The sequence below is a fragment of the Electrophorus electricus genome, chromosome 8 (genome assembly GCF_013358815.1).
Source record: "Electrophorus electricus isolate fEleEle1 chromosome 8, fEleEle1.pri, whole genome shotgun sequence".
Taxonomy (NCBI): Eukaryota; Metazoa; Chordata; class Actinopteri; order Gymnotiformes; family Gymnotidae; genus Electrophorus; species Electrophorus electricus.
Genome location: NC_049542.1, coordinates 25,106,655 through 25,120,491, shown reverse-complemented (window position 1 = coordinate 25,120,491; position 13,837 = coordinate 25,106,655). Strand labels below are relative to the sequence as shown.

The 13,837-nt window shown below is 38.6% G+C and overlaps 1 protein-coding gene across 3 annotated transcripts in view; it reads right to left on the bottom strand.

Annotated features, from left to right (window-relative positions):
• Nucleotides 1-297: 297 nt before the first annotated feature.
• The window catches only part of stx1b (syntaxin 1B), a 40,767-nt gene continuing 27,227 nt past the window's right edge, over nucleotides 298-13,837 (bottom strand). For 2 of the 3 annotated variants that reach the window (XM_035528801.1, XM_035528802.1), the window contains exons 5-11: nucleotides 12,543-12,617; nucleotides 10,170-10,243; nucleotides 8,907-9,015; nucleotides 8,566-8,639; nucleotides 8,158-8,295; nucleotides 6,239-6,349; nucleotides 298-5,766 (exon numbers count right to left, since the gene is read on the bottom strand). In XM_035528801.1, coding sequence (XP_035384694.1) covers nucleotides 5,686-5,766; nucleotides 6,239-6,349; nucleotides 8,158-8,295; nucleotides 8,566-8,639; nucleotides 8,907-9,015; nucleotides 10,170-10,243; nucleotides 12,543-12,617 — 662 coding nt within the window. In that variant the 3' untranslated portion in view covers nucleotides 298-5,685. The remainder of the gene's footprint in view (nucleotides 5,767-6,238; nucleotides 6,350-8,157; nucleotides 8,296-8,565; nucleotides 8,640-8,906; nucleotides 9,016-10,169; nucleotides 10,244-12,542; nucleotides 12,618-13,837) is intronic. The other variant, XM_035528803.1, reaches the window with a different exon arrangement.

Here is a 13,837-nt window from a genome sequence, read left to right as displayed (position 1 = left end):
GGATGTTTGTTAGTCAGTTACGAAGCAGCAGGTTAAAATTCCTGTGAGGAAAGTTCATTCATACTCTGTGGAAAAGATCTGTTTATCTGGGCAGTTATGTAGGCCACCACACCTAATGTAGAACTGCTGCTTTCACACTCTTCAGTTATTTACAAAATATGCTGTTCGTTTTTGTGAGCTTCTGAAAAAGAATCATGGAGACAGACAGCAAACAGCATGAAAGGCCACAACAGCAGCTGCACACTGAACAATCCTTTTGTTTATTCATTTTTTGTTTGTTTAAATTCATAATGTCTGTTGGACGGGTTTTTTCATTTTTTTTTTTTTTAATTTTAACTTAAAATTTTGACACACTTATAAAAGACAGCATCTGCATAGAGTTGTCATCTTAAAGATCCATGGAGGAATGGGAGAGAAATATAGACAGAGAGAGAGAGAGAGAGAGAGAGAGAGAGAGAGAGAGAGCGCGCGCGAGAGCATGGGAATAGGAAGGTAGATACTGGCACATCACACTAACTAAACTGAACAGCAAACAGCAGTACGAGAGAGGGAGAAAGAGGGACAGATAGGTCATTTCTCTCTTCTTTTTTTTTTTACAATACAATACACACACATACACACACACACAGAAAAAAGGGACACAAGGTGCAATTCCAGTCAAAGTTGCAGCAGTCGATTCAACTCCTTATTTCTGTCCTTTGTGTTGATCTGTTTGTGTTTTTTTCTGCCCTGTCGCCACGCTCATCCTGACAGGGGAAAAGGCTGCAGGTGGCAGGCCAAGTGGCAGGAACTGGAGCGATTTTTCCTGGCTATTGTCTCACTCGGTCACCAAATCTGCTATGATTTATGATCGGGGTGCTTTAAGATCTCTGCATGGTTGAGCCCTTTACTTAATATTGCACAGACATTTTTTTTTTGGTAAATTTAAAAACGCCTGTCAGCCTGTGTTCTAGAACCACCAGTGCATCTTTAGTGAGTCAGAAGAGCACGTTGGGTTTCCCCAGACAGAGACCATCCTCTTTCTGATATGTCAGTCATGCTACTGTTGAAAATCTTATTTTAGAAATTATCCAAATCTACAAGACTTAAAATACATGCATCACACAATGTGCCTTAGATCTGCTAAATAGTTCAGACTTGACTTCTCATACGTGGTCAAATTCAGCTGTTGTGTAAAGCAGAAGTATCTGGCATAGCTAGAGATGGTGACCAGTGATTGCCACCACTGCACTGTTTTTTTCAGTTGTGGATGCTAGTAATGGAGGGAAGCAGAGTGTTTCGGCTGAAATTAACTGATTTTAAATTGAAGCCAGAATTTGCTGCAGACAAAGTGCTTTTAAAACAGAAACTAAAAGCGATGGGTGAAGAGGAGTAGCCTATCAAAGATGAGGTTGGGTGTTAGGGCAAAGAAATTGATCAACCTTTACAACTTTGGCAGGAACAATTTAAGTAGTTTTATACATAGACATGCAGGTATTTTTTCTCTCTTTAAATTATTTACAATAATTACAAGACAAAGATCCAGTTCAGTTTGACTAAATTGTGAGCATTCAATATTCAATATTTCTAATATTATTTTGATAACACAACTCCTCAGATTTCCATTAACTTTTACAATTATAGAATTTGTTACTTTTCATTGTTTTATTATCAATTGTCAGTTATTTCAAAATTCCCCAGTCTGCAAATATCAGGGCACTTTATTTTCTGATTACAATGAAATATTCATTTATTCAGAACAGGATACCTTTAGCTGACAATATTTATAAAGGTCATTTATGTGAAATCCCAGAGCCTCTTAATGACATACCCAGTCCTCCTCCACAAGCTAACACTGGACCATGGAAACACTGTCAGAAAGCATGATGGGAAATAGCAACTGACAGAATGACAAACTTAAGAGGAATAAATCTTAAAATATCTAAGGTTGTTGGGAATCCCACAGCTCAAAGCCAACAGTGTGATTTATATGAAAGAACCACAGCTGTCAGAAATGTTCAAAATAACCTACATATTGCATGTGATAAATATGGTATGAGAACAAGTGGAGATCTTAATACTGCAACTAACATCTGTTGGTGGGCTAATGAGACTCTCAACAACCTCCTTCAGCACTGACCAGTCTCAAAGGGTAACAGGTCATGCAGATACACAAATGCTTTCTCTATGTGCATCAGGCAAGTTGCATCAAGGTGTTTGAAGGGCTGATGAACTTATGAAGAACAGTTTGTTTAAAGGCAATAAAATAAATAAATAGAAATAGATAGATAAATAAACACACAAATAAATTAATAAATAAAAATGGATAAATCTTTCGTCCAGGTCAGCACCTATTTTTGTTGTTGTTGTTGTCTACGTGTGTTTCCAGCACAGAGAAAGCAATGCGATTGGCAAGAACATGGTAAAACATTATCATAGCATAGTAATAATTAAAAAAATTAATTAAATGAAAGGAAGGTATATTGTCAATAAGAATGATCATTATCATTAAGAATTATCACATTATCATTGTCACTGACTGAAAAAAGTTGTGGTGGAACATTTCTGATAAAAAAGTTTAAAATAAAACTGAAAACTTGTTGGCTAGTAGCAAGGCATGATAAAGAGGAGAGGAGTGTATTAGAAGGATATTCTGCTGGATTTCGGGATTGGCCGCACCCATTCAGAACCGCTTTCTCTTTCTTTTTGCTGTGGGCTCCTCTTACAGAGCACACGTGCAGGAGCGTAATGCTTTGGCTTTTAGTCTTATTACTTTTTCTTATTTTAATTTTTCTCAACACAAAACTGGAACTTAATAGCTACATACCACAGATCTGCAGATCCCAAGAAGAACCCCACACGTCTTGGGTATGGGGAGACCAAGGATTTCAGACAGACCCACTCATACACAAGCATGCACTCAGATATACTCATGCTCACACACACTCTCACACAGAAACAGCTTTTTTATAAATTGCGGGCTGGGGGTGGGGTATCAGACGCATGGTGTATGAGTTCCACAAATTACAGCCTCAGCACACAATCCACAATAAAAGAATAGTCTTCACGTAGAAACGCACATCACAAGCATGATAGTAAGTGTAGGATCCAGCAGGAGGGGGAAGAGCCAAGCGAACTGCAAGTCAGCTGCAACCCTGGAGGCCAGTGGAGCACACCCCCACAGGAGCTCTGCAAAGAGGGGCTATAGCTGAGAACATGCCCATAGGAGTTCTACAAGGGAGGGGCTATAGCTGAGGACACACCCAGCAGATGGGAACCGGAGTAAAAATCACCCCTTCCCGCTCGACTAACCCTGCCAACCTCCCAAGAGATGAAGAAGAAAGAAAAATGGCAAAAAGCCAAAATGGAGCACAGCATCTAAAGGTGTAATGATGTGGGACAGTGATATATATTTTTTTGACTGTAAAGTGCACACATGAGCAAGAGCAGTAAATCACCATGCAGACCAATGAAGCCAATGTTGCATGCCTTAACGAAGAAGCACTCTCCAGCCAACACCCCTTGCTAAAACACAACAACAACAGACGTTAACCCCATCTGCACCGTACATGTAGGTGATTGGACACTAAATACACAGGAGCCTCAAAGGAAACATGCTGGTCATTACTGGAATGAGCTAAGGGCTGGACTCCAGACCTTCTGGATTAGCCACTGTAAAACATACTCAAGTATAATACACAAATGCTGTATCGCCAGTTCTGTCTCCTGCTCAGGGTAGTTGGTCCTGTTTCGAAGGGAGGGCTTCTAGTTCAGATTCTGTGGGATGCTGGGAAATGAAATACTCATTTACAAATATGTGAATGTGTTTCGGTGCTGCCACAGAATAGAATGTAGACACATACAGTATTGAAGATCTCGCAGATCTGTCTGTTTTGGCTGAAGCCTGGGGACTGTTGTGCATGTGGTGGTTGGCATGAGTGAGGGCTTTCTACATCCATGATCTCACAATGATCCTTTAACTATCCTGAATAAAATGTAGAGGGGTTCACTCTATAACAATAAGCAGAGCTGAATTTTGGTTTTGTATTTAAGCTCTTGCATAAAAGAAATCTACATACACAACCACACTAGTTCTTTTTGTTAAAAAATGAACACTAACATATTGTGCAACTCAAGATTGTTCTGGTGGTGTTTGATCTACTCTCCCACCCCTAAACTTTGAACAGAAATGCAAACCTAATATTCTGAGCTTCTAACTATTTTCTATCGGTCAGTTTAGCATATTATAACAGAAAAGAACTGTACTAAAATACTAAATACTGGAATAGTAAGATGGTTATTATTACTACTACTATTGTTTTACTGCAGGCTGATACTTAATCAGCAACAGTTATATTCTAAACATGTATTTTAGTCATATATTTGTAAAACTTCCCTTTATTTATAGAATACATTGGAATTTATCCTCACTGTCTATAAACTGGGATCCAGAACTGTGTCATTTCTGTCTTCAGGATGCTTTCCCCAACTCAACAGTATCAGCACATATCTAAGTTCAAAGCCTCTATCCTCAGTAAGTAGCACCAGAATAAATTAGCAAGCTTCCTCTGGACAGAATCATGGCATTTCCTCAGCATTGCCTCGACCCGCAAACTCTATTCCATTCGGCACTACATCATCACATGGATAATCTGCCTCAATCCCTCCATATGTTAGACTTTATGAAGAAAAGTGAAGCATAACTGGAGTTACATATACAAACCCCATATAGTAATGTATATAAAACACACACGCACACATTTTTAGAAAGAACAGCAGGGGAGGCTAAAGTGTGCCGTTCTTGTTTCTCTTTGATCGCAGTTGAAAAGTCTAATTCAGAAAGCAGGATCCTCTCTCATTATCAAAACTGCATAGTTCAACTGTTTCCAAATTTCTGTACTTCCCATTCTCTCCAAACAGTGCTTCAGGAATATCTGGAATGCTGTAGTTAGTCTAAGAGACTTCAATGTTAGGAGACACACTCTGCCTTGCGCACTACAGCATGGAGAGTTGGCACCAGCAGATCAGTTGGTCAATGGACATATTCATAATAATGTTTGTGTGCTTGTTAAAGCTTGGATAATTTTTTGAAGATGCTGTTGATACTAAGCTATGAGAGTTGCAGTTCTTAGAAGCTTTGACTTTGAATTCATTCACTGATAAAAGTGAATGACCTCCACCTATAAGCAGTCCCTCAGAACTCGAAGACCCTCCCAACGAAACCTGACAATTACAACTATTGTACCATTTACTCATATCCTCATATCTTTCCGGTCAATAGGAAAGTGCACTAATTGCTATAGTGCCATAGTAAAATCCATGCTCCACTTAAACGCAGTCTTTTTAGCGATTGTTGGCACTGCCCTGGAGACCCACATAAAATGAAATAAATGTTAAAAATAAAGAAAAAATGTAGGTTGTATTTCTTTACAGGTAGTTAACCCATGTGCTGTTTAATACATTTACATGTACAATTTATAAATAGAATGTTTATTGTGTATTTGAACCCTCTCTTTTTGAATATGCTTTAATCAGCTATTATGTAACATCTGGGTTTTTTGTTTGTTTGTTTATTTATGTTTTATTTTTTACCTTTGATTTTTAGATCCTACACAACCCCTTTAAAGAGCTTCCTTATCTCGTACTGATTGTAGTGGATGTATTTCTCTCAGTTTTGCTGCTTTCTTGGTCTGCGTGGAGATGAGTCTACATGCCAAATGTTCCTCCGATACTGGATGCCAAGACCACTCCCAAGATTACACAGCAGATGATGATCATGATTTTCTTCTGCAAAGAAAAGTGCACAAATTGAAAGTGAAGGTGTGTTACATTCAGAGATGCACTTCCTGTCATTTCACCTACAGGTTGCTGGTTCTGATTTTTTACATATATGCATGCATTCTAAGCAAATAGTCATCAAACAGTCATCAAATTTGAGAAAATGCTGATGTTCTTTTAAAGGTTCAGGGAGCAGTAAAACCGCTCCACACTCTCTGGACTGCCTGCACGTGCGTAATGATTTCACTGCTGCTGCATTTTTGTTTTGTTTTGTTTTTGTTTGTTTGTGAAAAATATGCAGATTTACAAATACAAACAAATGCATGTCACTGGAAACCCAACCCCTCCATCCATAGCAATGTCCTTCATGAGTGTGGGATGAATGACTACACATCGATCATGTGACCTGGGAACAGCGCTGCTATTGGTTTACGTGACAGAGTACAGGATGACCTAGGAGATGGGGGCGTTGCTGGCGTACCTTGCGTGCTTGGCTCTGGTACTTCACAGCCTTCTTAGTGTCTGACACTGCTCTTTCTACATAATCCACTGAGTGCTCCACGTTGTACTCGATTCTGTCAATCATCTCACCCTGGCAAACACAAAAATAGAACTCAAAATCAAATCAGCTCATACGCACACGTACATATAAACACACATGCATGCACACACTCACACACATACACGACCAGTTTGCATTACTATACTCCTATACATTATACACAAGCTTATGTCTTAACTCCACTTACCATATCTAAACTTTTCTTGAACCTTGTTCTTAAAAGAACAATTCAGCAAACAGTCAAATTTATATGATTTTCCCTTAATCCAAATGTTGTTCAGCCAAGAAATTCCATTGTCCAAATCTGACCTATTAACTTTGGCAGTGGATATAGCTGACATGTAAGAGAAACCTCTACCCACATCTTAGCATGTTGAAAGCAGTAAGGTGATATCATCAAAAGGGTGCAGCAGTCTATGTCAAACTTTACGTAACTGAATTTAGACTTGCTTAAATAGTTTCTTGTACTGTATGGAGAAATTTTGTCTATAACATTAGACAATGGTATGCTATGCTACATAGCTAATGTAAAGTGATAGCATCTATCTCGAATCTAGAATCATTTTTCTTTCATTTACATATATACATTTTTTTTAACACAACTGACTTTTTGACATAACTGATTATGTACAGATAAAGATGTATTCTGAGGCAAGTGTGTGACAACTTCAGCGCATGATGACTTCAACATCAACAGCTTATCTTACCTGTTAGCCACCAGTAAACTGGTGAACTTTAAACACTTGAACCTATGTGGCTGACAACATCTGAGGAAAGTGGAAAACTGTGGAAATGTGATTTTTCTGTAAACTATTTCTCTAAGCAAACACAATAAAATAAAGTTTTTTCCTGTATTTCAATCATGTTAATTCACACACACACGCACGCACGCACACACACACACACACACACACACACACACACACACGCACGCACGCACACACACACACACACACACACACACACACACACACACACACACACACACAAACAAACACAAACACAAATCTAGTTTTTCAGAAACAAATTCTGCATTTAGTTTGTGTCTGCAGTATGTACCTCTGGTCCTGAGGTAACCAGACAAAGGCAGGACACTGCTGAGGAGATTATGCAAGTGTTAAAGAGAACTAACCAGTCAGCTGTCATCTCTATTACAGGACCTCCAGATGTCAGCGGTGCCTGAGTTTGATTAAATTCTGCAATTTATTTTGAGTCAGTTGGATAAAATTATTTCAGACTTGGTCAGGGATTGACTGAAACTGATATTAGTTTTGTTTTGTGAAGCATAATTAGAACATATCTGGCTAAATAAAGCATTTTTAAAATGAATTTCTACCTGTTATGTTGAAGATTTAAAAAACATCTAAATTCTGATTTTCTTTTGCTCAAACTGGGCTAATTTGAAATTCATTAGATGAAAAGAGGCCATTCTTTGAGCATCAAATAGCTTTAAACTTTAGTAATTTTAATATTCCTCTGAAATGGTAGCAAATCTAAATATTTTTAGCCTGCATATCAAATTAAGCATTAAGCATTTTGCCTTTGCAGTCATTCTGTAACTTCTGAAGTTTCACGTCAAGTGTGACATTTGAAGGTACAGTTCCAGTATGACACTACTGTCACAGTAGTATGGAGAGATAAGTGGCATGGAGATGTCTTTGCCAGGCTATTATTTGAAAGAATTTCGCTCAACACCTACTGGCAATACCCATATGCCAGAGCAGCATGAGTCACAGGGGCGTCAGACAGTAACCACAGACGGTAACAGAGTGGAAGCTGATGGGCAACAGGATGCCTGTACAAGGTTATTCTAGTGATGTTTACTCTGGATGATGTACCTGGCTCTCCACCAGCATGGCCATGTCCACAAACATGTCATGCAGCTCACGAATGCTGTTCTCTAGCTTGATGATCTCAGTGTGTCTGGTCTCGATCTCGTTTAGGGCCTGCTTAGTCATCTGGGAGTCCATTTTGATCTGCAGTCGGAGAGACAGCAGCCACGGTGGGGTAGAGAACAAAGGAAGGGCAGGTTGAAAACCTTAACCATTTTACCTGAACAGCAGATGAATGTGCTCTTAACAAAAAATAGAGGTTTTTGTAAAAAAGATATTCCATTAGTAATAGATGCCTGAGAAATGTGCTGAAAATGTTAAAGTCAAAATATTGTGTAGCTCTGCAACAGAATGTGCATGTAAGGAGTTAGTGCAGGGTTCTTATTCGGGGCCAGTGGAATCCATTTCACTTACATCATCGGTGAAGACAGCCAGCTTCCCACTCTCCAACATGTCCTCTAGTTCCTCATTGGTAGTTGTTCTTCCAGCTGATCAAATTGCATTAGACACACAATAATGTTTATTATACATTTACATTTAGTGTCAATTATATATGTCTATACAGTATGTAGTCCATATACTTTATATGAAAAATATATAATATTAATATACTGTTTAGCTTCCAAGGTTGGAATCTTATTAACTTATTGCAAGAAAAGGTTTGTATGTGTTTTTTTGTTTTGTTTTTTTTTGTTTTGTGTGTATGTGTGTGTGTGTGTTTGTGTGTGTCTGTGTACGCTGTGAACCGAACTCACTGATCTCCAGCTGTCTCTGAATGCGATCCTTGCAGCGGTCTCTGTATTTGGACTGCGTGGTGTTGTACTCAGTCATCACCTCCACAAACTTGCGTGACAGCGTGGAGTGCTTCATGGAGGAGAGGAACAGGTTAAAAGGCTACAAGGTGGAGTGTGTCCTAGTTTTGTGGAGTGTGTCCTAGCCTCAGGGAGTATGTCCTAGTTTTGTGGAGTGTGTCCTAGCCTCAGGGAGTGTGTCCTGGTCTCATGGAGTGTGTCCTAGCCTCAGGGTGTGTGTCCTAGCCTCAGGGAGTGTGTCCTAGTTTTGTGGAGTGTGTCCTAGCCTCATGGAGTGTGTCCTGGTCTCAGGGAGTGTGTCCTAGCCTCATGGAGTGTTGAATATTGAATGAGGTCACTGAAACCATGCCCAAGATGCCCAACCTGCAGCCACAGCACAAACTGCTGTCTTAATTATGCTGCCACGGCAGCAGAGGGAGCTGATGAATTTGTGAGACCTTCCAAAAAAGATGACTATGTCCATTTAAAAATGGCATGCCACCATTTATAATGCTACCGGTTTAATGTGTTATGTTTTGGATATAGCTAGCAGTTACCATTAGAAAATTGTGTGTGTGTGTGTGTGTGTGTGTGTGTGTGTGTATATATATATATTCAAAATTGTGGTGAAGTACACAAGATTTCCAGAGAAACAGGGTAGTGCAGGGTACTGTAGTTAAAGATGCAGAGGTAGTCAAAATCTCTGAGTGTGGGATGAGTGACTACAAAATGATCACGTGACTACAGGTTTCCAGAGAAACAGAATAGAAGTGGACAAACGTGTTTCATCATATATATAATATGTGTTGCTGTGTGAAAGAAACTGAGATTATTCAGATTAATGAGGATAATGTAAGAAGCTAAAAGCCTCCATCCTGATGGCCTGTTTATAGCAAGAAAATCATGTCAGATTATGTCCAGCCTGATATCCCTCCTGTTACACAGTCATGTGGGAACTGCGACTACCACCCTCTTCAAGTTGAAAACAAAGAAAAACATTAATGTTAGAAATGTTTGCCTGCATTAAGCAACCATTAAAGTGTTGAGACTCCTGATTTACATTTTTTCACCACCTTATGTATTTTTGCAATAATTCAATCATTTATTAGCACACATTCTTTAAACTATTTGCATTCTTTACAATTCTTAATTTTTTTACCCAGATTCTATACATTTGCACATTGCCTCACCAGGTTTTTTTAACACTTATGTTTTACACTGACTCACCTGTGTTTTGCGGATTCGCAGGTCTGCCGATGATCTGTTCATTACCTCTTCCTGTTCGATACTTTGCTCGATTGCTGAGAAGAGGAAATCAGGCTAGTTACAGCAAATGAATGAGAGAAAACACTGAAAACAACCCAACTTGTCTTATTTCTTCTCTTCTTATTTCCCCGTTTCCTTGCCACAGACACATTTCCAGTCAGAACAATAAAAAGTCACCAAAATAACAATAAAAAGACAGTTGAATGAACAAAGCATAGGCTCCAAGGTTATTTATAGGCCTCTTGATGCAATTCTGTTGTCACGCATGACAAAATCTGTTTTTGTCAAGGTGTGGATCACACCAGGGTTTTGTGAGCTTATTCTGGGGATCTGATTCTTAGCAAGGGCCACATACCCTTTAATCTGTCCTCATAAGAGTGCCAAAATTAGATTGAGCCACTGAGGGCTAAGAGGGAACAATCATTCTGCATTTATAGAAGATAAATGTTGGTCGGATGTTTGATTGCAAAATATTAATTTATAATCATAATTCTCTGGTATATGGAAAACAATATCAAATTTTATCTACAATAATTGAAATAATATGGGTGTCTTTCTATGAACAAATTTAGATTTTAAAATGGCAGAGACTTGTTTTACACTGTGTCATACCAAAAATACCAGTATAGGGCCATTTTAAAAATCTTTGAGTCGATTCCAATCCATCAGTCTCTCAGTATTTTAGCATGATTTCGTTCATGAACTCTGAAATCAGCAGCACCACATTCAAAATCATCCTGACGCAACTCGGAGGAAACGGTCCCTTGAGACAGAGGCTGGAGCGTTGCAAAAAAAATTAAAAATTCCCGAATGAAGACTGCAAGTCAGCAGAATGCGGCAGGTTTCCTGGGGAATTTCAGAGGTGCAAGCACTTCAGGAGGAGATTAGTGCGGAGCTCCGTCTAGCTCAGTGCTGTAAGCACAGTGCTGCCCCTCTCCTCCTGCGGGGTCATGTCATGTGGTTGGGTGCCCTGTGACTAACCAGTAATTCATTTTCCAAATGTCCTTATAACCTTGTATGATGCATTCACATTATTAATGCAAATAATGCAGCAATTCATTACTGGTCATCCATCCATCTATCCATACTAGGCAGAAAAAGCTTTATTTGTTTGTGGGGGTGTGTGTGTGTGTGTGTGTGTGTGTGTGTGCGTCCGATACACACACATAATACCTTTATTTACAAGGCTATAGTACAATATAGGAACATTATTACTACGCCTATATCAATACACTATTGTGCTGTAGTACTACGATATAATTACTATTGCCTTTATATTTTTGCCTTTACAGTGATGTTCTTATTTACCAAAAAGAAACCCTATTTGGTAAAGTCTCAGATGTGGTGGACTAGTTTAGTTTAATATGGTGCAGTATCTGTAGCTCAGTGCAGGTTCCTGGTGGAGGCGTTTACTCTGTGGGTTGCTGGTTGAGGCATTTACTCTGGCCCTGAGCCTGCAGCTCTCCTCTGAAGAGTGATGACTCAGCTCAATTATACAATGACACTGAAGGCCTGTCATTGTAATGCACATTTTAACTAAACCATAGTGAAAGTCTGACTAAATATCAATAACGTTCTTGGGTGGTTTAAGAGATATTGATCAGAACTTGTTTTCTAAGCAGTCTTCAACAGGCAAGGGGTTTGATGGTTTAGTTAATTTCTTAAAGGGTATTTGATTTTACATCCAAATTTTAAATATGTAATACCATTTTACATCCAAATTGTAACATCTGATACCATTTGAGACCACATATTTATTTATGAGCTGTCTGGCATTAAATGCAAACATGCAGAAGTGCTGTCAGCTCAGAAGACATTGGTGCTTCAGTGACATTACCACATATTTAACAAACTCTGCATTAATGTCTGTGACCCTAGTTATTTAACCAATAATAATGCTATCTATCTATCTATCTATCTATCTATCTATCTATCTATCTATCTATCTATCTATCTATCTATCTATCTATCTATCTATCTATCTATCTATCTATCTATCTATCTATCTATCTATCTATCTATCTATCTAGAGAGAGAGAGAGAGAGAGAGAGAGAGAGAGAGAGAGAGAGAGAGAAGTACATTTCAGACTTTCAGACAGAGGACTTTCTAAGCAGACTACTGAACTGAAGCTTGTGCAAACTTAATATCGAACAACCAGTAATGGTAAGGCTATGGAAATAAACTAAAAATATGTTTCAGTAATGGTAAGATTACAGAAATAACTAAAATAATATTTCACAAATTATTATAAAATTAGGCTAAAGAGATAAAAAGCATCTAAAAGCATGCTGTGTCAGCCTGTGGACTCTCAGAAACTCTAATGGATACATTACCTTTTAATTTTAAGCGCACTTTATTGGCTGTCTTCTTGATGTCAGCTGTGAGATCCTCCAACTCCTGCTTGGTCTCTGATGTGTGTGTGTGTGTGTGTGTGTGTGTGTGTGTGTGTGTGTGTGTGTGTGTGTGTGTGTGAGAGAGAGAGAGAGAGAGAGAGAGAGAGAGAGAGAGAGAGAGAGAGAGAGTATAGGAGATGCAGACAGAAAGACACAGACAAGATCAGTAGGCAGGTCACTGTATTATTTAAAGGGGTGACCCAGGCCTACATTTCTGAGAACATATTTTATTTCTTGCAAATCATATTTTTTACTCTGTATGTTGTGTAATACTAAGTGTGATGTGATATGTGGAAAATGCATTAATTACCTTCTACCTGTTGTAATATTTATGAACAACACCAAAATAAGTGTTGCATCAAATTAGCCCCAATATGGTGTGACATTCACTGCAACAGCAGCTTTGCACTGGAGCAGACCCAAAAGTTCAGAATTCAAATGTCTGGCACTGCTGGCCCTATTAAAATTACTGATGGAATGCCACTTCTCCATGGCTCTGCCCCTTTTAAAGGTTTTAATCATTGGATATTTTTAATGAACTCTGACCAATAAACCACTGAGGAAAAGTCAGTGCTGACGGTGTAAAAAACACTTTTAATGAACAGAATAACCATGTGAATCATGGATAAAAGTTCTCCTGCGGATATTACTGTTTGGCACATATTATTATTGGGCAGCTGTTTCTATTCCCATGACATGATGTCATGCACTAGATGTACAAAGCAGAGTGCTTGCTCTACTGCCTCAGTGCTTTTTTGGTCAGCATTTTTGTCTTTTACAACAGACTGCAGTCCAAGTCTGATGGATAGTAGCTGCAGTGTGGTTGAGCTCTCACACACACACCTCTATCTCTCGCACATCTTTTTGGCTGTTCTCTCCTTCCATCTCATTTGCCAGCAACACTAATAATAATGTATATTAAGGTAAACTATATCAGCTATATCAAACTATATAAAAAGGTCCCAGCATTCCCCTCAACATTTGATTCTATTATATTATTTTTGATTCTATTATTTAAATTTGTAAGGAATATATGTAAGGGATAATGTATAGCTGGTCATTATTAAAAATAGCCTCACCATACAGCTACTTGCCAATGAAATCAATATGTGGACACTAAATAATAATTTGAATTTATTGTATTAGAAAGCTACAAGCTTCTGCTAAAGAAAATTCTCTAAGGTGACCTGTTACAGTAGTTTGTTATACAGTTCAGCTGTTTGTTATTCACCTTG